We start from the raw sequence: 23,341 nt of genomic DNA on the forward strand, positions 1-23,341 counted from the left end.
GTTTGAGGAGCGGATTATAATGTGCTTAAAATAATGGATGAATTTGTGCATACTTTGACGTCTTCAATTGAAGCTATTTCTGATGCACTCTCTCCGAGGCATTGTTTGTCATCGTTATGCGTGTGTTTTCATCATTAAATAAGCCTGTCAATCATAGTGGCCAATCACAGATATTCAAATGTAGCTCCATTCGCAGCCTACTATACACGTACGCACGCATGCACGTACGCACGCACGCACGCACGCACACACACACACACACACACCAATCTAATCTCTGTCATAGCCTGGGTGAATATTAATCCCATTAGCTGTGTATTATTTTACAAAGAGAGGATGTGAGCGTCTTGGCTTTCATAGGAATTAGTCTCTCAGGCCAGACTATCTCTCCCACAATCTTCCAATTATTCCACATAGAGTCTGTAATTCCAGCCGGTAAACATTGAGCACAGCTAGGAAGTGTACTGCACTGTCATTAAGCACAGACATTCAAATGTAGCTCCATTTGTGTGCATACGCACACACACGCACGCATGCACGCGCGCGCGCACGGCAAGTCGCAATACATGCTGTTTTTGTTTATGAGTGGAGTTCCCGGGAGGGTCCTCCAGGGCTGTTCTGGGTGATAGCAGGGAGGGACCCTCTCTACGCTCCCTCTCTCCCACTGGCTGACCTTTACAATACACAAGTCAGAAAATGTGTGGCATTTTCTCCTCGAACACGTGAATAATGACTGGCCTGTCTCAATTAAGCCATCCTAACAGCCCGAGAGAAACAAACGACCGGGTTTTCTTCAAGGTGACCCGAGGCCATTATCAAATATCCTTAATGCAAATCTCCTTAACTGCCGGAATTCAAAATGTAGATAAAAGTACAAAGGTATTGGCATCAAAATGTACTTAAAGTACAAAAAGTAGATGCTAAATGCTAAAACGGTTAAGGTTAAATGTAACCTTTTTCCTAACCTTAACCTCAGTAAAACTATGTCTAAACTGTAAAACCTATAATGTTATTCCTAACCTTAGCCTCAGTAAAACTATGTCTGAAAGGTTAAACCTAACCTTATTCCTAATTTCCTATACCTTAACCTCAGTAAAACAGTGCCAAAACCTAACCCTAAACTTAAAACTATGCCTATAAAACCCTAAACTTATTTCTAACCCTATTCTCAGTAAAAAACAAATACAAGAATAGAAGAACCGCTCCACCGAGTGGTCGGCGTGAGATCGGCGGAAAATAACGAGGGCGCCCCGTGTTTTAAGGCGAGCATTCCAGTTACCACTGACTGTCGTATTTTACAGTTATTTTTCTCTATACTTTCTATGATTTTCCACGTATTTATCAGTTTCCCTCTAGTGGAGTGCTTTTGCTTGTAAACTGTTTGCATTTTCAATCGTCTGTCAATCCAAAGTCTTGTTTTGTGGGGCTTATCGTTTTGGCTAAACACTCACTGTCTGTGCGCTCAGCGGTCGATGCGGTTGTTGTCTCTTCATCTGCGCCGGAATCTCTCAAAGGATTAGCTCAACAAGGAGCAGATAGCGGGGCAAAGACTCTCGGCACAGTCTGTCAGTGTCTGTCTGTCTGTCTGTCTGTCTGTCTGTCTGTCTGTCTGTCTGTCTGTCTGTCTGTCTGTCTGTCTGTCTGTCTGTCTGTCTGTCTGTCTGTCTGTCTGTCTGTCTGTGTCTGTGTCTCTCTCTGTTTTGACAGTCTTACTCGTATGTGTGAGAGTGACGGGGCTCGTTGGCTATGGAAGCTAATGATGCTTTCAACAGTGCTAGGGCTGAAGATATCTAAAAATATAATATATTTAATTCATTTGCAGATAAGTGATAGTAAGAGCTGCTCTGCTATCATCTTTGTTTTGTTATCATTATCACACCACAGGGGTTGTTATTTTCCACGTGTGATAATGAAGAAAAGATTAAGAAATATAATTCAGGGGTGTGCGTACGGTGCAGGCGTGGGTGTGTGTGTGCGTGCGTGTGTGCGTGTGCGGGGATCGCTAACAACCCAAAGTGTTTTTCTTCTTCTTACGGTCTCATAATGAATTCGTTTAACCGCTCGGCTCCTTTATTTCCAGCACATCAGTCTCCCTCTCTCGCCACCCCACATGAAAAGCGAGAGGGTTGATCTGATAGCATAAATAGACCCTACTTTTATTTATGCACTCAGCGCGGGAATACGTCAGACGGCGCTGTAGTGAGAGACAGGGAGAGAAGACGAAGGGAGAGCAAATTACGTGCGGCATTAAGTCTCGGTCGGCGCAGGGGGTGGGGGTTGAGGAGGGATCATTAAAGGTCCATCGATCTTGAGGCCACTATTGGCTTTCCTCCTCCACTCCTCTCTTCACATCTCACCGGCAGCGTCCGGATCAATGGCTGAAATGGAGGGCTTGATGTAGGGCTAATTCCCTCTGCCTCATCATGGACCGCATTCACCACCGGATGCATTGTTTAACTAATAATAATGTTCTCCTGTTCTCATCTCAAATATAGACGATTTTTAGGCGCACACAAGCAAGCGTGGTTATTAGTACATTCCCACTACGGCCATGCACTTCACGGAGACCTCCCTACACCGCTCACCGCAGAACGAAAAGGATTATGACAAAGGACAAACAGCAGCCCAGCGACGGACTGTTTGTGCCGCTGGGTCAGGCAAGGTCACCTGCAGAAAGAGAGACATGAACAAACCATGAGAGCCATGAACAAACATATCTATCTTCTTCTAAACAATCCTTTTGCTCACAATAGAGCAGCGGAAGGATCAAAAAGCAACGTCACTATGAATAGAGCAGCCACACGGACCACCATTTGATGAGATTTAGCGCCTCAGACCCAAAACTAATATTTTTGTTGTAGTCGGATAATTTCCATGCTGTTTTGAGGTGGCACCATAGGTGAGAGGAAGAATAAACATCTGCACACTTGTTTCTAGAGCTCCATAAGAGACTTAATTACTTTGTGGAATTGACAAACAAACTGCAACGTTTCGACCCTTTAGTTATTCATCATCAACAGGCAAATGTTTTACATCATTTAGATGGGGGCCACCTGGAATCCCTTCAAGTACCACTGTTGGTACAAGTGTGATTTTCATCAAATCCCCTGCACATAATTGTGATTTGTACACATGTGGAATTATTCTCACCACTCTCTACCAAAGGTTTTAACCACAGAAGCATGACTGTTAAATTATCTATGCCTGTTTCGACTTTTAGAATAGATTAAAGAACTGGTTTGTTGTTGTTTATTTACATTTTCTCCACAATTTAGTCAACATAGACTCCTCTACTCTTCTTGTATCAGACGCATGCAGACACAGTGGACAATGTTTTCTCATTTGGACCAAACTTCCAAACCATAGGGAAACTTCTATTCAGTGACGTTCCCATTCGAATGAATGGGGACGTCTTCATCTTCATCAGCATCTACTTCACAATCGCCAGTGGCGGAAAGTACTGTACTTAAGTACAATTTTAAGGTATTTGTACTTTACTTGAGTATTTCCAATTTCCAATACTTTTACCCTATTTGGCATGAATATAAGACTAAAAAAACACAACAGGGGCCGTATTATAATCGGGGCCTAAACTATTTGATTGATTGATTGATTGATTGATTGATTTATTAACAGTTTGCAGAATTACAGTACATTTCAAGTACAACTCAATACAACAACTGTTAACTGTGAGTGGACGACACCATAAAAAAGCATTACACTTGTTTACAATAGGGTCCACCATTTTCAATTCATCAAAACAATTAGAGACGTACGAATATACACAACTATATAGTCAAAACAGGAAATCATCATAGAGGAGGTAAAAAGGGAAAAGAAACATATACAGTGAGGGGAAAAAGGGATTGGTGGGGGATTCAGATTTTACGGGGGCCAGTTTCTAATTGCAGCCGTCCGTAGGTGCCCTTTGAGGGCGGTTTTGAAGGAGTCAAGGTTTTTGCATGTCTTAATGACTGTTGGTAGGGCGTTCCACATTTTGGTGGCATAGGAGCGAAATAAATTTAGTCCCTTGTTAAGTTGTTTGTGCCGAATCTGGGTTGCACATGGTTAGTTGAACTCCCTCTGGTGTTGTGGGTGTGGACTTTGTTGACATTAAGGAAGTATTTAGACAGGTACACGGGTATCTTGGTGGTGTATCGAATCTTGTGGACCAGACCCATTGCAAGTTGCTGTACTCTATCGTCAACCCTAAGCCATTCCAGTCTGTCAAAGTGGGCAGGGGTGAGGTGGGTTTGACATTAAATGTTCTTTTTCCATAAATGAGTCTTGAAGAAATGGGGGTTGTCCTTTAATCAGAGTCGTCTTATATTCGGCGCAATACGATACTTCACTGCATCTCAGAGGCAAATGTACGTTTACTCCACTACATGTATTTGAAAACATTAGTTACTAGTTACTTTGTAGATTTTTATTGTTATTACAAAACATACATTAACCACTTCAGCCCTATATACATTTCGGCCCTATGAAAATAGCCGACCTATAAGCTCACAATGTCGCATCGCGACACATTGTGAGCTTGTAGATCTGCTATTTTCTAAAGATTTTTATATATTTGAAAACTTGAAATGAGACATTCTGCATGACAGTACTTTCTACGTTTGGTACTCATCATCATAATTCTTCGACTGTGGTCGTCACTGGTCCAGATCATGGATTTCACAATGCCACGCCAGACTTTCTGGTCCTTCATGGCCATCCCCAGCAGTTCCTGCTTACTGATGATTGTGTCCCTATAGCGATGACATCAGGGAACGACAGTTTTCTACCTCTGGTCTGCTTTGAGGCAGGACTCCTGCAGAGAAGAAGGGAAGATACAGTATAAGCTCATTGTCAGCTCTGTAGCGGTGGCTGTTCTTCTGGATCGGACATGTTACATAATCAGTGATTGTATATATATATTATATATTATACAGTGATTATATATATATATATATATTATATATTATACAGTATATACAGTATATATATATATATATATATATATATATATATTGTATACAGTGATTATGGTAATACGGTTATTTGTCAGTCACATGCTGTTGCATTGTATAGATTGCTGAGTTTTCAGTCACATGTCTGGCTGATGCTGCGGTTCTCGGAGGCGGAGAACCATCCACCTTCCACCTGCCCACCTTGTCACCGTGAGCCTAGTCTCTCAAGACAGACTGTTGCCTCGCGTCAAATTTCGAGGAACAACAGGGGAGGCGCTGTTTTCCCGAATATTTGACGATGGGATTCTCAGATTGCCGTGAGCCTATCATCGAGCAGAGGGCCAGCCTGTGGAAGACTACTTAAGCGCAGCTGTGATGTGAGCCCCATTGACATTGTGACTCAGTCAGTCATACTGAGAACACATTGTCCAGGGGAGCTATGAGGCTAACATTTGTAAAAAGCCAACACTAGGGTCTCTACATGTGTTAATACATGCCTGTTCTCGCCTTTGATGTTACAAGTAATTATACTTACGTTGATATACAGTAAGTGGTAAGATATAATTTGGAAGAGTATGGGAGCTTGCTTTTTGTCATTATTTTGGCATTAGGTAGAGTAGAGAGTTTATATAGTTTAATCATTTGTAACCCTTATTTTCCTTTTGTTGGTTAGGTTTAGGTAGAGGGTTCATTTGGCATTTAGAATAGGTATAGTCTTTGTTTGTTTCTCTGGGTTGCCCCATACAGCCAGTTTTTCGATATTATATAATTTAAATAACATTTAACTTGAAACTTTTAACTCGACTCGGCTCGAGTAGAGGGCTCAGCCCTTATATTTAAACTATCATTATTAGTCCTTGCAGGTCGTCTAGATAAGAAGGTTATAGATATATACTCCCATATTACATATTTATACTGATTGTAATTTATTGCATACCTTCTGTCTTGTATAAACCTTATTTAAAGCTCTGTGAATAAACCTCAGTTCACTTGCCAGCCTTGTTGCATCCTTTAATAACCCCTAGACCTATATAAGGGAATGTAACTGGACATTTGGAGAAACACAGGGAAGGTTGCCGTATATTAGATTAGTCGATGGGTGGCTCTTCCAAGAGAGATTAGAAGGTGGGTGTAATTGAAGTTGGAGGCCTGCTCAAAAGACTGAAGGAGAGCCTGAGCGTACTCCAATGATTGACTGACAAGCGCAATGTCATCAGTGAAGTCAGTGTCGGTTAGGTATTTAACAGGATGACGAGGGCTTCTCCTAGGGTGTAGTTGGTAGCCCTTATCATTGATAGTATCAACTGACATACGAAGAACATAATCAAGAACAATAATGAATAGAAACGGGGCAAGTGTGTCGCCTTGGAGTATGCCAAGGATGGGGAATGATGGTGTTTCTCCGTCAGGAGTAAGGATGGTCTCTGAGGTATTCGTATATAGAACTTTTATGGCATCGCTCATTTTGTCGGGGATCCCCTATAATTTAAGAATTTAGTACTAGAAGTACTTCTATATTGCAGTATTGATACTTTTACTTAAGTAAAGCATTTTGAGTACTTTTTCCCAGGATAATAGATAGAGGGATGAGATCATGCAGTGACATTCTTGGCTGACTTGCTGCTTGTCTCTGTGATGTAAAAAACCAACCCGCTGCTTTAAACAAATGAAGGAGGCTTGACTCTGAGTCATGAGAATGTGTGGAGAGTTGTGGTTATGGTGCCTGCAGGGGGCGGGGATTTAGCAAGAGACAGGAAACACTGCATGGTTATTTGCACTGCTTCCCACTCAGGAGGTGTGTGTGCGTGTGCGTGTGCGTGTGCGTGTGCGTGTGCGTGTGTGCGTGTGCGTGTGTGTGTGTGTGTGTGTGTGTGTGTGTGTGTGTGTGTGCGTGTTTGTCTGTACATGGATTTATGAGGAAATAAATACGAGAGGAATAAGTGCTGCTAGCAAGGAAAGCAGGCATCCCTATATGTGAAACCTGTGTCTAATAACCATGTGTAAAATGACTCTAGGTACAGACATGGAAACGAGGAGGCACGGTGGCACAGTCGGTAGTGCCGTCGCCTCACAGCTAGAAGGTCCTTGGTTCGATTCCCACTGTGGGCTCATTCTCTCCTCCTCGTTATCAGTGCCTGAACCTATACCCTAGTTGGGGTATAGGCATGTTTTCCCCATGTCCCCTAGGGTATAGGTACCCTCACAAAAAACATGCCTTCCCCTGGCCAGCCTGATGTAGGGGAAAGGAACTGGTTGGAATGAAGTGTTTCTTCCACGTGCTATGTCCGGGCGGGGAAACCCTGTCAGGGGAAAAGAAGCGGCTTGGACTTCTCATGCATTGAAGGAAGCATGAGGTCAGTAAACCAGCGCTGTGTAAAGTGACCTGGTGATCGTATTTTATTTCACCCGGAAAATACATTTTGTTACCACGATCATCGGTTCTTTAGTTGAATAAAGCTTGTTTTGACCAAAAAACACAATCTGGGAAAAGAATCGGAGATAAATGCATTTCCGGTTTTATCGGTCTCCTTCTCCTAGCAACCTAGGTCTATTCATATGTTGGCGAAAAGCGCGATCTAATCCTTAAATCATCATCACCTTTCTTTATACTCGGGAATGCAATTGAATGACGAGGATACTGGCAGTGAACCGTTGGATTTTAAATGCCGAGTATACAAAATCTACATAGCAATATAGTTTTTGTGTTAGAGTAGAAGTAAAAGCATAGAAAATTGGAAATACTCCAGTAAAAGTACCTCACGTCAATGTGTTAACAGCCAGTGCAGTGCTCATTGAAAGGCAGCTATCTACCTCGCCAGCCTTTATGCTTGTATACTGCACAAAGAGTGCACTGCTTAAGGTGTGATCGAATTACTGAAGGAAAAGCTGATGTACCCTACATTTACCAAAGCAGCAATGCCAGCCCTTAGAAAAGAAAATTGTCATCTCTGTGTTCAATTGAATTTCCTCACTTCCCTCTTCTTTGCTTAGATCTCGTTATATCTACTCCTTTATTATAATTCAATTGGGATTGTAAGATTGCCTTGGACTTGACAGCACCTCATTGGCACAAAAAAGGGGTTGGGGATTCGTGGGGTATATCTGTAGCTGCCTATTTAATACTAAAAGAAAAGAAAAGAAGAGAGATTCCGTTAGCTGCCTGCCAGAATTATAAAGAAGTTTGAAAAGTGATGATGAGCTTTTGAAGAGTTCACATATACCGGCAGGCCTAAAGCTCCTAACGTTCCTTTTCCTTTTTCTAAAGAGTGCTAAGTTATGTTAAACTACACTATTAATAACAACCAATAAGGAAAGGCAGGGTTTGAATCCCCCCCCTACACAGTATTCCGCATTAAGCCATTGAGCGTCGCCTACTGTACATCACACGTCGCTCTGGGGGCAAATCAGCCTATAGAAAAATTATAAAACAAAATAAAGTTAGATGCACAAGTTCATGGTGAGGAGGCTCTTAGCCCGTCCATGATTCATTAAGTACGGCAAACGGAAATGATTGCCCTGCCAGGCTGTACTTCAGTAATTTGAGCACAGAGGAGCATTTCTCTGGCATCATGACACTTGGTAATTGCTTCCAGCTCCATGCTCTCTCTCTCTCCTCCTCAGTGCCTATTGTGTGCTATACAGGAATTTCACCGGGCAGAGAGAGGCACGGGAGAGAACCCAGTTGGTAAATGGTAACTAAATGATGCATTTATATAGACAAATCCACAGAGGGTTTCCTGGGTGCGGCCATTACTGAGGTGTACCATTAAGCACAGCAGCACTGATTAGCCACACCTGGCCTACGGAGCACCTGCTCCATGGATTACACCTCAGTAATGGCTGCGCCCAGGGCACCCCTCTGTGGATTTGTCTATAGCGCTTGTATCCAAAGCGCTTTGCATAGATTGTGCCCATCCACACACACACACACACATGCATGCACCGATGGCAGAGGAAAAAAACAAGACACCAACCTGCACACCGTCAGCAATTAGGTGTTCAGGGTCTTGCTAATGGGCACTTACACTAACTCTATGGAACTATGGAAACCTCGTGGTTCCCATCTGGCCACTTTCTTGTACTTGCCTGTGTTATTTATTTATTTAGCGAATGCAAAGTCCTTAAGCCAAGCGGTTGCCACCTGGTCTGCTGTATGGAGGGTGACTAATCCTCCCTTCCATTCTTAGGAGAGGACAAACTTCAATGATGTGCTCCATAGTTTGCTCCTCACCAGACGCACACAGTGGGCTTGGGCTACTGCCCCATTTGTGAAGGCTGGCCAAGCAGGGGCCATGATGTCCAATCCTGAACCTATTGAGCGTATAGACCACTGTCTCCTTGGGAAGGTAGTGCCAGGGACCTGTTGGTTGGGATCTGACACCATGGTGTTTGTTTGGGACCTCATTGGACTCCCATTCCCTTTTCCAAGCTGATTGGAGGGTGAAGTCAGCTGATGGGGTTCTTCCAAATTGGTCGTCTAGATGGGAGTCAAGCAGTGGGTGGGTTGAATATGTCTGCATGGATTGGTAGGTGGGGAGAGTCTTTGACCTTTTGAAGCATCCTTTGAGAGACTGCTGCTCGCCGGATGTACTGCCTGTGATATGGCATAACAATTTGAAATTCTTTAATATCCTTACCAAAGTCATTAGTGAAAACCGTAAACAAACGAACAAAAAATGTTAAGGATGAGTAATAAGTAGGCTAGTGGTGTGAGATGGCCGCGGGCAGCATGAAGTGCCTCTGTGACTGCGAACTGCTTCAGTGGAGTGTGCTGGCCTGAGTCCTGACTCATTTCAGAGACAACATGTTATTCTATGAGAGATGGATTGAGAGAGAGAGAGCTGGTGGGAAACAACTTGTTCAAGAGTTTTGCAAAGAAAGGAAAGGCGGGATTCTGTTCTGTACTTGTTGGCCTCTGAGGGGTCAAGAGTCGGCTTCCTGAAGAGCGGAGTGACTCTGACTTTGACAGAAGATTGGACACAGTCTGATGCTGGCAGTGAATGAGAATAATAGGTCAGGGGGCGATAGTCTGGAAAAACTGCTTTTCAAAGTGGGGTGACACGGGGGCAACTGGAAAGGAAGACGAAAAGAAATGGGGTCAAATATAATTTGAAATGATAATTTCAATTCATTTCAAAGGATTATAGTATGTGCCGGTTTAAAATAGAATATACATTGTTAGAAATCATATACATATGAGGTCTTTGACATGAACTCCTTTTAATCACTACCAATAAGCATCTGCCTTTCGCTCGCTGCTGCTGCTTATTTTCTCGTCATGCTCTGATCTTCTCAGAGCCAAACAGAGAGCACCTTTCTGCAGTACCCGTGGAAAGCCTGCTCCATTCTATGTTTTAAACATTGCCATTTGTTTGCCTCTCTATCTCTCTCTCTATCTATCGCGCTCTCTCTCTCTCTCTCTCTCTCTCTCTCTCTCTCTCTCTCTCTCTCTCTCTCTCTCTCTCTCTCTCTCTCTCTCTCTCACTTCAGAATGCATGAACCTATGCTAAAGGTGTTGTCTCTCTCTCTCTCTCACTTCAGAATGCACAAACCTATATGCTAAAGGTGTTCTCTCTCTCTCTCTCTCTCTCTCTCTCACTTCAGAATGCACAAACCTATATGCTAAAGGTGTTCTCTCTCTCTCTCTCTCTCTCTCTCTCTCTCTCTCACTTCAGAATGCACAAACCTATATGCTAAAGGTGTTCTCTCTCTCTCTCTCTCTCTCTCTCTCTCTCCCTCTCTCTCTCTCTCACTTCAGAATGCACAAACCTATATGCTAAAGGTGTTGTCTCTCTCTCTCTCTCTCTCTCTCTCTCTCTCTCTCACTTCAGAATGCACAAACCTATATGCTAAAGGTGTTGTCTCTCTCTCTCTCTCTCTCTCTCTCTCTCTCACTTCAGAATGCACAAACCTATATGCTAAAGGTGTTCTCTCTCTCTCTCTCTCTCTCTCTCTCACTTCAGAATGCACAAACCTATATGCTAAAGGTGTTGTCTCTCTCTCTCTCTCTCTCTCTCTCTCTCTCTCTCTCACTTCAGAATGCACAAACCTATATGCTAAAGGTGTTGTATCTCTCTCTCCTTCAGAATACATGAACCTATGCTAAATGTGTTGTCTCTCTCTCTCCTTCAGAATGCATGAACCTATGCTAAAGGTGTTGTCTCTCTCTCTCTCTCTCTCTCTCTCTCTCTCACTTCAGAATGCATGAACCTATGCTAAAGGTGTTGTCTCTCTCTCTCTCTCTCACTTCAGAATGCATGAACCTATGGTGTGGTCTCTCTCTCTCTCTCTCTCTCTCTCTCTCTCTCTCTCTCTCTATCTCTCTCTCTCTCTCTCTCTCTCTCTCTCTCTCTCTCTCTCTCTCTCTCTCTCTCTCTCTCTCTCTCTCTCCTTCAGAATGCATGAACCTATATGCTAAAGGTGTTGTCTCTCTCTCTCCTTCAGAATGCACGGACACCAGCAGTGGACACGAATGGCCGTCATGGCTCTCTTGGTGCTGGCGGTGACCGCAGCCGAAGTGGGTAAGGGAGAGAAACAAGGTAGGAACCCCTGCACCGTTTCACTGGTGTCCAGAGGTGGACAAAAGTACTCAAATATTACTCTGTTATGGCCCGGACGGCTGGCGGCTACTTCTGGGCACGTAATTTACTCGAGTAAAAGTACCCATTTTGCAGTAAATTACTACTACAAATACTATTAACATTGAGGGACTGCAGTTTATTCCAGCGGTGAAATGTCCCTTTAAGTTGAAGTTTAGTTCACATTGGCAACTTGGTAAACTCACTGCATCCTATTGAAATGTATGACTTGTGCAGATGCATGGTAATTTGATGCAAATTTGCGGACTTCTCGCATATATACACATTAAACAGTTTAAAGTTTGAATTTCAGATGCGTCTCCAGATTTGTGTATAATTTAATAGTTTGACCTTTTCCCTGCCTTGACGACCCCAGTTGTATCCATGCTAATTAAACTATATTGGGCGGGAGCCGGGAACCCCTTTTGGTGTTTGCATTATGTTATGCTTTAGCTATTGAAAAATATCAGATCTACAAGCTCATAGCGCGCCACACGAGCTTGTAGGTCTGCTATTTTTGAAAAATCGAAGAACGACTGACATAGAAACATGGCTTTTTCAGAAAACCGTCAGGATGTAGAAGACATTTTTTAGAATCTGATCTCAGGACAAAATGGGTTAATAAGGCACCGGGGGTACAATAATTAATCAGCATTTCTAATCCGTGTGATCCCGGTAGCAGGTAAGAAGGAGCGTAAGTCGGACTGTGGAGAGTGGCAGTGGAGCGTGTGCGTGGCCAACGAGGGGGACTGCGGCCTGGGCACCAGGGAGGGCACGCGCACGGGAACCGACTGCAAGCAGACCATCAAGACCCAGCGCTGCAAGATACCGTGCAACTGGAAGAAGAAGTTTGGAGGTGAGGAGTGGCTGGTTTTCAACGGAACACCAATGAGCATGGCAGGCCTGGGACTGCATGGCCACTTGACGTACAGGGGCAGTAGTATAATTATACCTCTAAGACCCGCATTAATTTCTACTTGCAAAAAATAGATTTCAACCTTACTACTACTTTGTACTACTAGGACTAAGACCAAAAAATATATGTTAAAAAAAATAAAAATAAAAAAGTTTGATGAAAAATTTATAATAATTATATAATAATTATATAATAAATTGATAATTTACATTTGGGGGATATCTTTCACAATAATGAATAAAACATGTTCTAGACATTCTAATGATCACAAGAAAACATATATTACAATTATTTTACTTACTTTTATTAGGGTTAAAGGTCAAAAGTCATAGGTTAAAAAATGTTCAAAATTGCACAGAGTCCAGAAACTTTTAATTTGTGTGAATTTCAGCCTCTGTGGGGGGTATTTATATGCAAATATCATGACCAATGGCATTGAAATGGCATTGCAATGAACATCACTGATGACGTTTAGGTGAAAAAAGAACAGATTTTCTTTTTTTTTAAGTAATTAATTAAAATATAACTTGTTGCTATAAAGCGTCTTAGAGGGATAACAGCGCTTGTATTTGGGCTTGTTTGTTTGTGTGTGCCTTGACGGAGCAGGGGGGGGGGGGCGGTAGAGTATCTGCTATCTGCTTGCCGGCTGTAGTGGGCCGGTCTGGGCCGAATGTCAGGGCCGAATTCTTTGACCCAGTCCAGCCCTGGAGCACGGCCATTGGATGGAGTATGAATTAGGTTCTTATACCTTGGTTGTCAACAAATGGGCCGACGATGTTTGAATGTCGAATTTCATCAGTATGATGATGATGGTGATCACGATGATGATGACTTCATTGTCCCCAAGGAGAAATTCCCTGTGCACTATAATAGGCTGTCAGTAGGCTAAACATACTGTACATTACAAAACACAACATAACACAATACAATAATACAACGTGGAATAGTGCAAGACACTGGCGCTGGCCTACTTGGAACGATGCAAGTTGAAACGCATGCAGATATTATGTCTGTGTCCCTTTTATGCCCATATATGGAGTTATTTGTCAGGCATGCCCAAATATGGAGTCTATGCAGACGTCAGAATGATGTCAGAACGGGCCAGCTCCATATACTGTATGGACCCTGCACTGAAGCAGAATCCAACCTCTTTTTATTTCCAGGTACCGTATGTGTACACATACTGTACAAGGAATTACACTTGTTATTAAGTGTAATAAATAATAAACATATAATAAATAAATGTGTAAATAATGCATTTGTGATACCTGCATTCTATAATGTCTGCAGTATGCTGTCAACCTTTTCCCCCAGAAAATGTAATGAATCCAAAGTAAAAGATAATTATTTTGAAATGAAAAACATGTACCGTATGTAATCAGAAGCTATTATGAACAAACACCCCACGGAGCCCCGCATGCCTTTTCATAAGCACAAGCAATCCCAAAACAATTATTGTCATCGGTTTGGAAAGCTATACCGTAGCTGCATATTGCCTCTGATTAGTGATTAGCACTGTTTAGCAGACCCTGGATGTGGTGGAGTTTTCCTGTAAATAAGGCTAGTGAGTGATAGGAGCTCGGATGACAAGATGACAATAATCTCCTAGTGGCAGCACTGTGATTCTGTTTAATCATTTCAGCTGTAGTTCTAGTTTGAGTGAGTTAAAGCACAAATAACATGCATTTTAAAACTGCTTTTAATATTTAATATCATATTGTCTATGTCCCTCAAAGTTATTTCTAATGGTTAGAGCCTCAATCACCACTCTGACATAACTATAGTCCTTGTCATTTCTTTCTGGACTTTGAAAGCAATACCGCAATGTCCTGAGGTGGTGGGGGTGCTGATATGCAGATTATTTAATATTTGAGTCATTATAATACTGATGCTATAGATAAAACCAGGCTTGTTTCCATTCGTGCCAGCTTGGAAAATCAACAATGGTGGACATTGTAAACAAAGTGGAAATGCAAATTTGAACTGAAGACTGAAGAAGAGGAGGAATTATAAAAAGTAGGGTGACATTGATGACATCACGATGAGGACACAATGCAGTTGAGCTGTTCCTGAGAGCAATTTCTATTAAAGCACGCATGAAAGCCTTATTGTTCAAAATTGGATAGATAGAAAACACATATGGGAGCCCCAAAAACACAAAATTAATATTATTGAAAAAGTTGAATTTTATGTTATAGGCCCTTTAAGTGAGCTTAGATCTGCTATTTTTTCTATTTTTGTCCAAAAGTGCACTCTTTCAGGATTTCAGCCTCTGCCTCTCTAACACTCTCTGGATGGGGTATGACCTTTTTTGACACATTGTCTTTTTTATTACTTAAACATGTACAATTCCTTGAAAAACGTTTTCTGTTCACATTTTTTAGTGGTGCAACCACTCCAAGGAACAGCAATGTCCGTGTTAACCTATGTGACTATGTGACTATGTGGCTATGTGACTATGAGTACCAGTAGGGGCAAAAGTGGCGCTGTTGTGCCAGAAACAGAGAGAGAGAGAGATAATGTTGCACTGTTGACTAGTGCTAATTACAGAGAGAGAGAGAGAGAGAGAGAGAGAGAGAGAGAGAGAGAGACATGCAAGGGGAGAGGGGAGTTGCACCACTCAGTTCACACAAGTGTGATTTTTTCTTTCTAATATACAAACTTTTAGAAATGGGACTCTTCAATAACAAATGTTTCTTTTTCAAACTTCTCTTTCATAATGCATCCCTGGTTGCAGGAGAGAGTATACAGGGAGATCTTTGTACCGTCTCTGAGGACGAGTATATCTGCTGGTGCACACCTGTACATCCATGTAGGGGCGATGAAGACCCAAATCACTTGCCAGAGACAACCTTACGTACCTTGAACTAAGAAACTCAAATCAAGGGTTGAATACCAACCATTTGCCATTTCGGCAATTCTTTTGGGGGTGCAACCCACACATTTAGCAGTGTTGCTCATTCCACGAACACCTGGTCCTTACAAGCTGTACCTCGTTGTCTGCCTAATCAATGATTAAAATGATACAATACCAATTGGTATTATTAAAGTGAGAAATAATTGACCAAAGTTACGTTTCCGAACCTTTTGTGCTGAGTTTATACCACATTATTGACACATTATTTAACAGTACCATGGTTATGCCTTTTGATGGTTGATAGAAAATAATAATCCTGCTAGTGTCTGAGTAACGGGAACGGTTCGAATCAATCAGACCCAGTCTGAATCCGCCCTAAGTTAGAGGTGGTTTTTGAGGCAACACGGGAGCGCTCTCAAGAGACAAATTATAGGCACACGGTTCCAGAGCTGAATCTTTTTAGGATGCTCCCTGGTGGATTCCTGACAACGGTCCTGTCACACCCGCTCTCCACTCTCTCCTCTCACCATCTCTTCTCTCCTCACCTCCCTCCCACCCCCCTTCTGATGATGAGTATACCCTGGGATCTCAGAGGCAGGTGACAGGGGCAGATGGCTTTCATGCAGGGAGGCGAAGCGGACACATGAGCAACGAGTGTCATAGCCATGAGGGAGCTGGCAGCTTGAGCGGCAGCAAAAATAATGGAGGGAGATAGGGGAGACGCACATCCGCAGATATGGAGATATGGAGTCGGGTCATCCGCGCGCGCAGGCGACACACGTCGTGTACGTGCGAGCATGCACGCTCAAGCATATATGCTGTATATGTTGTTGTTTTCAGCAGTGTTGATTTTGTCAACTAAAAACTATGATGAAAAATGTTCATTGGCTACCTTGAAAAAAAAACTAGACTATAAAGGGAGGGACCAGTGGAGAAAAGATCCAGTAGAACTAAAAGTCAAGTAATTTTATTTTTGGTTGCGCTCCGGGTGTTTACACAACCAAGTGTAAAATCTGTCATTACGACGCCATCAAGGCCCACCAAAATGGCTCTAAGGCGCGATTCATACTCCTATTTTAGAGCCGAGTAAAAGTCGGTTCGGCTCTGTAGAGCCTACAATGTGACGTCATTTGAGGTTCGGGGGCGGGGACCATCCTAAAGTCGACTCTTCGGCTCTACTGAAAATTTCCACTGGTTCATGTACTTTATATTTGCATTATAATCCCCATAGGGGGATTTTAGATCGCCTCATAGAACTGTGTTTGAAAAATAAACAAGTCATCCAGGCCGTTACACTCATATGGATATGTAGAATCAACGGACGCTATTGTTACTATTACTGCTGCTGAATTAGTTACATTTTCGCCAGAAACAGCCGAGACAGTTTGTTTATTTTTGGACCACAATTCCTTTTAAGATGAGCCCATGTCATTCTCCATAGAGAAATTACTTCTGTGAACCAGGGGATGAGCGAGTGACGTCAGGACTTCGGCGCTCTATATAACTAAAAGTAAATTACATTTCAGACTGACTATGGAATTTGCTGTCAAAATCAACAGTGTTCTATAGTCTACTCCAGCCTCTGCTGTCCTTTGCTGCCCTGCATCTGCTTGGGGATGAGTTCACATGAGGCAACAACATGTTAAATAATGTATATAAATATAAAATGCAGTATAGGTTGCGGATGAAAAACTGCACTGCCGAAACTATTTATTTCCACAGAGAAAATAAGATGGTCGGGACAGACAGCCGTAAACGTGCTTTGATTTATCTAATCTGTATAACTGTTAATTCTACTCCGAGTGTACGAATGAAACCACTGGGATCCAAAATTAACCTCTTCTGAGGATTTTATTCAGTACATGGTTTGAGGCATGAAGCGACGGCATGAGCAACCTTGCTCACTAATGTTTTGGTCAATGGGAAGAAAAACGAATCTGAAAAGCCGGGGTTTTGTGCAGCGAAACATTAATTATACCTGCTTTGGCCGATCTTGGGCAGTTTCCACAGATAAGAAGTATTAGATGATAGCCGAGCAAATTAAAACGTTGTCTTCAAGCGGCCAATTCGAATTGGATGACTCACAAACTGAGCTGACTAATCCCCCAGGCTCACAGCGTTTGATTCTACTGATGTGATTACGGCGGTCGACTGTTTTTAGAAATGTATCCAAGCTGAATTATGTCATTTTCGCCTAATTTGCTGCTTGATCAGTTGCATTCATAGTCACGCACAATGGATCCTTCAATGGTAATAGAACAGAGATTCACAGGATCAGAGCTACACCTTCGAACCACTTGCCCACTCATATCGAGACACATACTTCCCACAGATTACACACACCCAAAGTGAGTGTGAAACTTAGAGCGGCTACCTTTAAACACATCTTAAATCTGAGGGTTTTTTTGTATACTATACTAAAAATGATTATATTTGTCCAAAAGTGACTGCAAAAGATTGCTGTCTAAAATGTACGTACTGTATATAACGACGCAATGTGACATAGCTGTTTACATATTGCTGTACCCCCTCCAACTATATACTTTCCCCATTTCCAACAGTTTTTATTATATTGGGGCGACAGTGGCCATGGAGAACCACAAGGTTCCCAGTTCGATCCCTGTGGGCTCCCCCAGAGTTAGTGTCCAAGTGTCCTTATTCCTTAAGCAAGACGCCAAACCCCTAATTGCTCCTGATGTGCAGGTTGGTGCCTTGCATGGTTTCCTCCGCCATCGGTGTATGAATTGATATAACAATGTACTTTAAGTTATAAAAGTAGAAAGTAGTCGGACTGGTCATGTAGAATGTCCCATTTCAAGTTTTCAAATGTATGAACATCTTTTGAAAATAGCCGATCTACAACCTCAAACCTACAATATTTGCCTCTGAGATGTAGTGGAGTAGAATCCCTTTTTCTGATTTTTAGTGGCGTTTCTCCATCGGTTTTCCGAGAAACGCGTCCAGTGTGCAACCACCTTAAAAGTACTAGAAATTGGAATTACTCAAGTAAAGTACAAATACCTCAAAATTGTACAGCAATCGAGTAAAGGTACTTAGCAATGTACTACTACACCACTGCCAAACGTATGTTTTCTCAAGCCAATGAAGCCCCTTTGTTTGAATGGAATTTAATTGAACTGATTTTCTGATCAGATGGTGATTGTGTCATTGTGATATTCTGTGCGTTGCAGGCGAATGCAAGTATGACTTCCAGGCTTGGGGAGAGTGTGACCTGGCGACGGGCAAGAAGAACCGCACGGGCGTTCTGAAACGAGCGCTGATGGACGCCACCTGTGCCACCACCGTCACCGCCACCAAACCCTGCGGGAAGGTCCCCAAGACCAAGCTCCAAGGTATGTAGGCTTATATACCCAAACCCTGCGGGAAGGTCCCCAAGACCAAGCTCCAAGGTAGGCTCCAACGTAGGCTTATAAACCCCAAACTCTGTGGAAAGGAAATACCAAGCTCCAATACACCCCCGACGCTCTATAATCGGAATAAATGAGGCGCGCTCTACTCAGGGGCAGTTTTGGAGTAGTCTCTGTAGCTGCAGGCTACGGATTCTTTTTTTTCCTTTTTTTTAATAATTTTTATCCCACCATTTTGTAACCAATTTTCACCCCTGTGTCAATTATCTAATGTGATCCTGGGCTCTACACACCCTCCATCAACCTGGGGAGAGCAACAGACTTGAACTCATGCTTCCTTCACGCTCCTTTACACCTGACAGGGGGGGGGAGTTTCCCTGGTTGGACGTAGCGTGTGGAAGGAACACGTTATTCCAACCAGTTCCTTATCCCTCCATCAGGCGCCCCGGCTGGCCAGGGGGAGAAATGGGCCAAATATAGAGAACAAATCTCACTGCTGTAACGCATGTGACAAATCGTACGACTTTGACTTTTGACTTTGACTTTAAAAAAGTGCAAAAAGTATTAAAATGTATTTAAAGTACCAAAAGTAGACCATTGCTCATTATGCAGAAGGTTCCATTTCGAGTTTTCAAATGTCTACAAATCTTTTGAAAATAGCCGATCTACAGTGAGCTTGTAGATCTATGTATATAGGACTGAAGTGGTTAATGTAATTATGTTTTGTAATAATGATCAAAATCAAAATCTAATCGGAAATGTAGAAAAGACCGGCCTGCACACAGCATACGTCACACCCATCCATCACTTGACGGAGTATGACGTATTTGATTAGATTTAGTTGATTTCAGAGGTATCAAGGTCCATTATTTATTCAGCATTTGAGCAAATTGAGCCACTGGCCACCATGTAATGAGATTTAGCATCATCGCAGACCCAAAACTTAAGAATGTTTGGATAAGATTTTGTCCACAATTCCATGCTGTATTGATGTTGGTTGGTACCATAAGGAGAGACAACAGGCAAACGTTGATCAAAATAAAAATTCTTCTACATTCTCTCTAAATGTGTAGACTTCTTGTAAATTAAGTAGGCCTAATGTAGATTTTTAACTATAATTTAACTCTTGAGAGCGTAAAATGTTACGCTCTCACCCCCCTTATAGATATTTATCTATATTGGTTACCAACTCTCCATCATTTAGCTGGGGACCACCTGGAATCCCCTCAAGGCCCACTGGTGGTCCCCGGACCACTGTCATACTCATAAACCATGTAGAGCCACCAGAACATAGTTCTTATATGAGGCGATCTAAGGTCTATATGGGGATTTCAACACAAAAAATAAATAAAAATAACTAACCAGGGATAACGGCGCCCTCTAGCGGCAGTGACGTCAGACTTCAGTCGTCTTCATAACATTGAAACACACCCTACACCCAACAAGGTCATGTAAGATGTGGTGGTCTAACACAGTTACAGGGAAGGTTAACTTAGTTGGCTTAATTAATTGTAGCTCTTGGGGATATGAAATCTCCAATAATCTAATGCAGGGCATGTTTGTGAGCTTCTATACTTGAAATGCTAGACTAGATTTTGAAGACATTATATTTTAATACATATTGCTGCATTTAATGCAGGGCATGTTTGTGAGCTTCTATACTTGAAATGCTAGACTATATTTTGAAGACATTATATTTTAATACATATTGCTGCATTTAATGCAGGGCATGTTTGTGAGCTTCTATACTTGAAATGCTAGACTAGATTTTGAAGACATATTTTAATACATATTGCTGCATTTGCTGAGACAAAGAGACAGCAGGCTGTGAAAGCCTTTTTAAATTTACTAGGGCCGTGAACATTATGGATATCTGAACTATTAGGCACATGAGAGAGGGAACTTAATTTGCCCAGTTGGATTAAATATGACATAGACATTATGAAATTAAATGAGCCATTGGGTGTCCCCGACGTTATAAATTGCATGACAGCAACAATACATCAAGTCATTATTCTCAGTTAATCTTTGCTATACCCTTATTGTCCTTGGATTGTCCCGTGACATTGGCTCCTATACGGTATGAAGGCCTACTTTACAGTAACTTAGGACTGTTGTACAGGAAAGAGTATAATGCATTGTTGAATATATATATATATATATATATATATATATATATATATATATATATGTATCCTTTAAATTATTTAACCCATTTAGACTTGAGGACAATTCTACAAGTGTCTTTTAAATACTGACAGTTTTCTGAAAATCCCATGTTTCTATGTCAGTGGTTGTCAGTGGTTCCCAAACATTTTCATGTGAAGGAGCCCCGAAAATCATATGGAATTGGTTGCCGACACCCATCTGAAATCCTACATGGCTCCTCGGGAGATGGGAAGGGCAGCCGTGGAATACTGTGGTGAAGAGGTTAACTCACTATTCAGCAGTAAATGCAAGTCAAACTCCCTCAGTCATGACTAACACCCAGAATTCAGTGCATTGTTGTTTTTCTGGCTTTTCTCTGATAGGTCATGAAAACACCTGAGGTAAGATCTAGAATAGACAGGTTGTAGATATTAAAGAACGAATGGCTCCTCAGTGTGGTATTGTTTTGTCTGCTATTTATCTGCAACCAAAGTGAGCAGTGAGCTCAGTGCTCAAATACGTGCTATTCAAATTCAGTTCCGATCCAGACGGATGCCAAACTCCATCGAAACGAGAGCCTTCCCCTTGAGTCTTCCCTCTTGGATATTGAACTGGACAGCCCATCGTTAATGCATGCATGGTGACCGGGTGTTTCTTAAGTAGGAGCATTAAGCTACCTTTTTTATTTCTCTGAAGTTAACAGCTGCTACTCGGTGAAGGCGTATGTCGGTTAAAACTGAAACAGGGGACACTTTAGTTAACATCTAATATATAGTAACAAGAACGACACGCGTATCATTAACTCCACAGGGGATCCACAGCTATTACCAGCAATTGGGAGTCCAGTCTGATGCTTTCTCCCTGAGTAAAGTAACAGAGGAAGAGGTACTGACAAAACTCAAAGCCCTAAAACTTGGAAAGGCAGCGGGTCATGACAACATCCCGGACAGATTTCTAGTTGATGCAGCTGAAGTTATTGCTCCCTGCATAACCTACCTAACCAATTTATCAATTGAACAAGGCCACTTTCCCAGTCTATTCAAATTGGCAAGAGTTGTACCCTTGTAAAAAAGGGAACCAAATCGGATCCCGGAAATTATCGACCTATATCCATTTTATGTTCCGTCTCAAAGGTTGTGGAACGGATTATACATGAGCAAATTAATAATTATTTTACAACACACAACCTCTTGTTTGATTTGCAATCAGGCTTTAGAAGGTCCCACTCCACCGACACCTGTTTGCTTTATCTAACAGATTATATTAGACTAGAGGTGGATAAAGGGAAATACTGTGGCATGGTGATGTTGGACCTCCAGAAGGCATTTGACACGGTGAACTACCACATTTTTTTGAATAAACTTAAGGCTTTGGGTTTTGACAGTGTATCACTTCAGTGGGTAAGGTCCTACTTGATGGGGAGGAAACAGGTGGTAGACATGAATGGCACCCTGTCCTCGCCGCTAACTCTATCAAGTGGGGTCCCCCAGGGGAGCATTTTAGGTCCACTTTTCTTTTTATTATATGTCAATGATATGAAGTCAGCCGTTGACTGCAACTTACTTCTTTTTGCGGATGATTCAGCACTGGTAGTCTCTCATAAGGAGAAAGCAGAGGTCGAAAAGCTACTTAGTGCTGAACTCCTTAAAGTCAGTGTCTGGCTATCAGTCCATTCTCTTTGGGTCAAATTATAAACTGAAGAAGTCTCCTGGGTTTAAAATAGTGGTGGGGGACTTGGAAGTGGCAGCCAAGGAATCCATTACTTACCTGGGGTGCATTTTGGACAACAAGCTTTCAGGAGAAAATATGGCACAAAAAGTAGTTTCAAAGGTAAGCCAAAGAACAATTTTAGCTAGAATATCCAGCCTTTTAGATTCAAACACCCTAAAGATCCTGGCTGGGGCTCTTGTACAATGTCAATTTGACTATGCCTGTACATCTTGGTATACTGGCATTTCTATGACCCTCAAGAAGAAACTCCAGACCTCTCAAAATAAACTGGTTAGAGTGATCCTGAAGTTGCATCCTAGAACTCACCTTCTCCCTGCCCACTTCACCAGTCTGGGGTGGCTTAAAGTGGAGGAGAGAGTATCCCAATTTAAAATGTGTCTAGTTCACAGGATTAGATATAATTTAGCACCCAAATATTTCAGTGACTATTTTGCAACGGTTAGTGATACTCACAGGTACTACACCAGAGGGAGCCCTACTGATTTTAAACCCTGCCTTTTGCATAACAATATGGGAAAAACATCATTCCTGTACCATTTCCATTAATGGACCACTTTTCAACCTACCTTAATATAATTGGTCCTCACTAATGTTCTTGATAAAATGCCACCATTCTTTTCTACTCTATCTGTGTCTCATGGGAGGGCTGTGGGCAGTTCAAAAGCCACCACACCGTCCACATCATCGATGGGGAATCCAACTAATAGAAAATGCAGGCTTTCTATTCTAATCTACCGGTAATCAAAATATATAAAGAAATCGTGTTATCTGCCCGATTAGTAGAATAA

General features: G+C 42.1%; 1 protein-coding gene across 3 annotated transcripts in view; it reads left to right on the plus strand.

The window, feature by feature from the left end:
• ptn (pleiotrophin) overlaps positions 1 to 23,341 on the plus strand; it is an 85,354-nt gene that overhangs the window by 56,353 nt on the left and 5,660 nt on the right. For 2 of the 3 annotated variants that reach the window (XM_083758286.1, XM_083758287.1), the window contains 3 exons: positions 11,400 to 11,494; positions 12,216 to 12,389; positions 18,498 to 18,659. In XM_083758286.1, coding sequence (XP_083614412.1) covers positions 11,401 to 11,494; positions 12,216 to 12,389; positions 18,498 to 18,659 — 430 coding nt within the window. In that variant the 5' untranslated portion in view covers position 11,400. Of the gene's footprint in view, positions 1 to 11,399; positions 11,495 to 12,212; positions 12,390 to 18,497; positions 18,660 to 23,341 lie in introns of all 3 variants that reach the window. The other variant, XM_083758285.1, reaches the window with a different exon arrangement.

The sequence above is a fragment of the Protomyctophum parallelum genome (assembly GCF_964188405.1).
Source record: "Protomyctophum parallelum genome assembly, chromosome: 22".
NCBI lineage: Eukaryota > Metazoa > Chordata > Actinopteri > Myctophiformes > Myctophidae > Protomyctophum > Protomyctophum parallelum.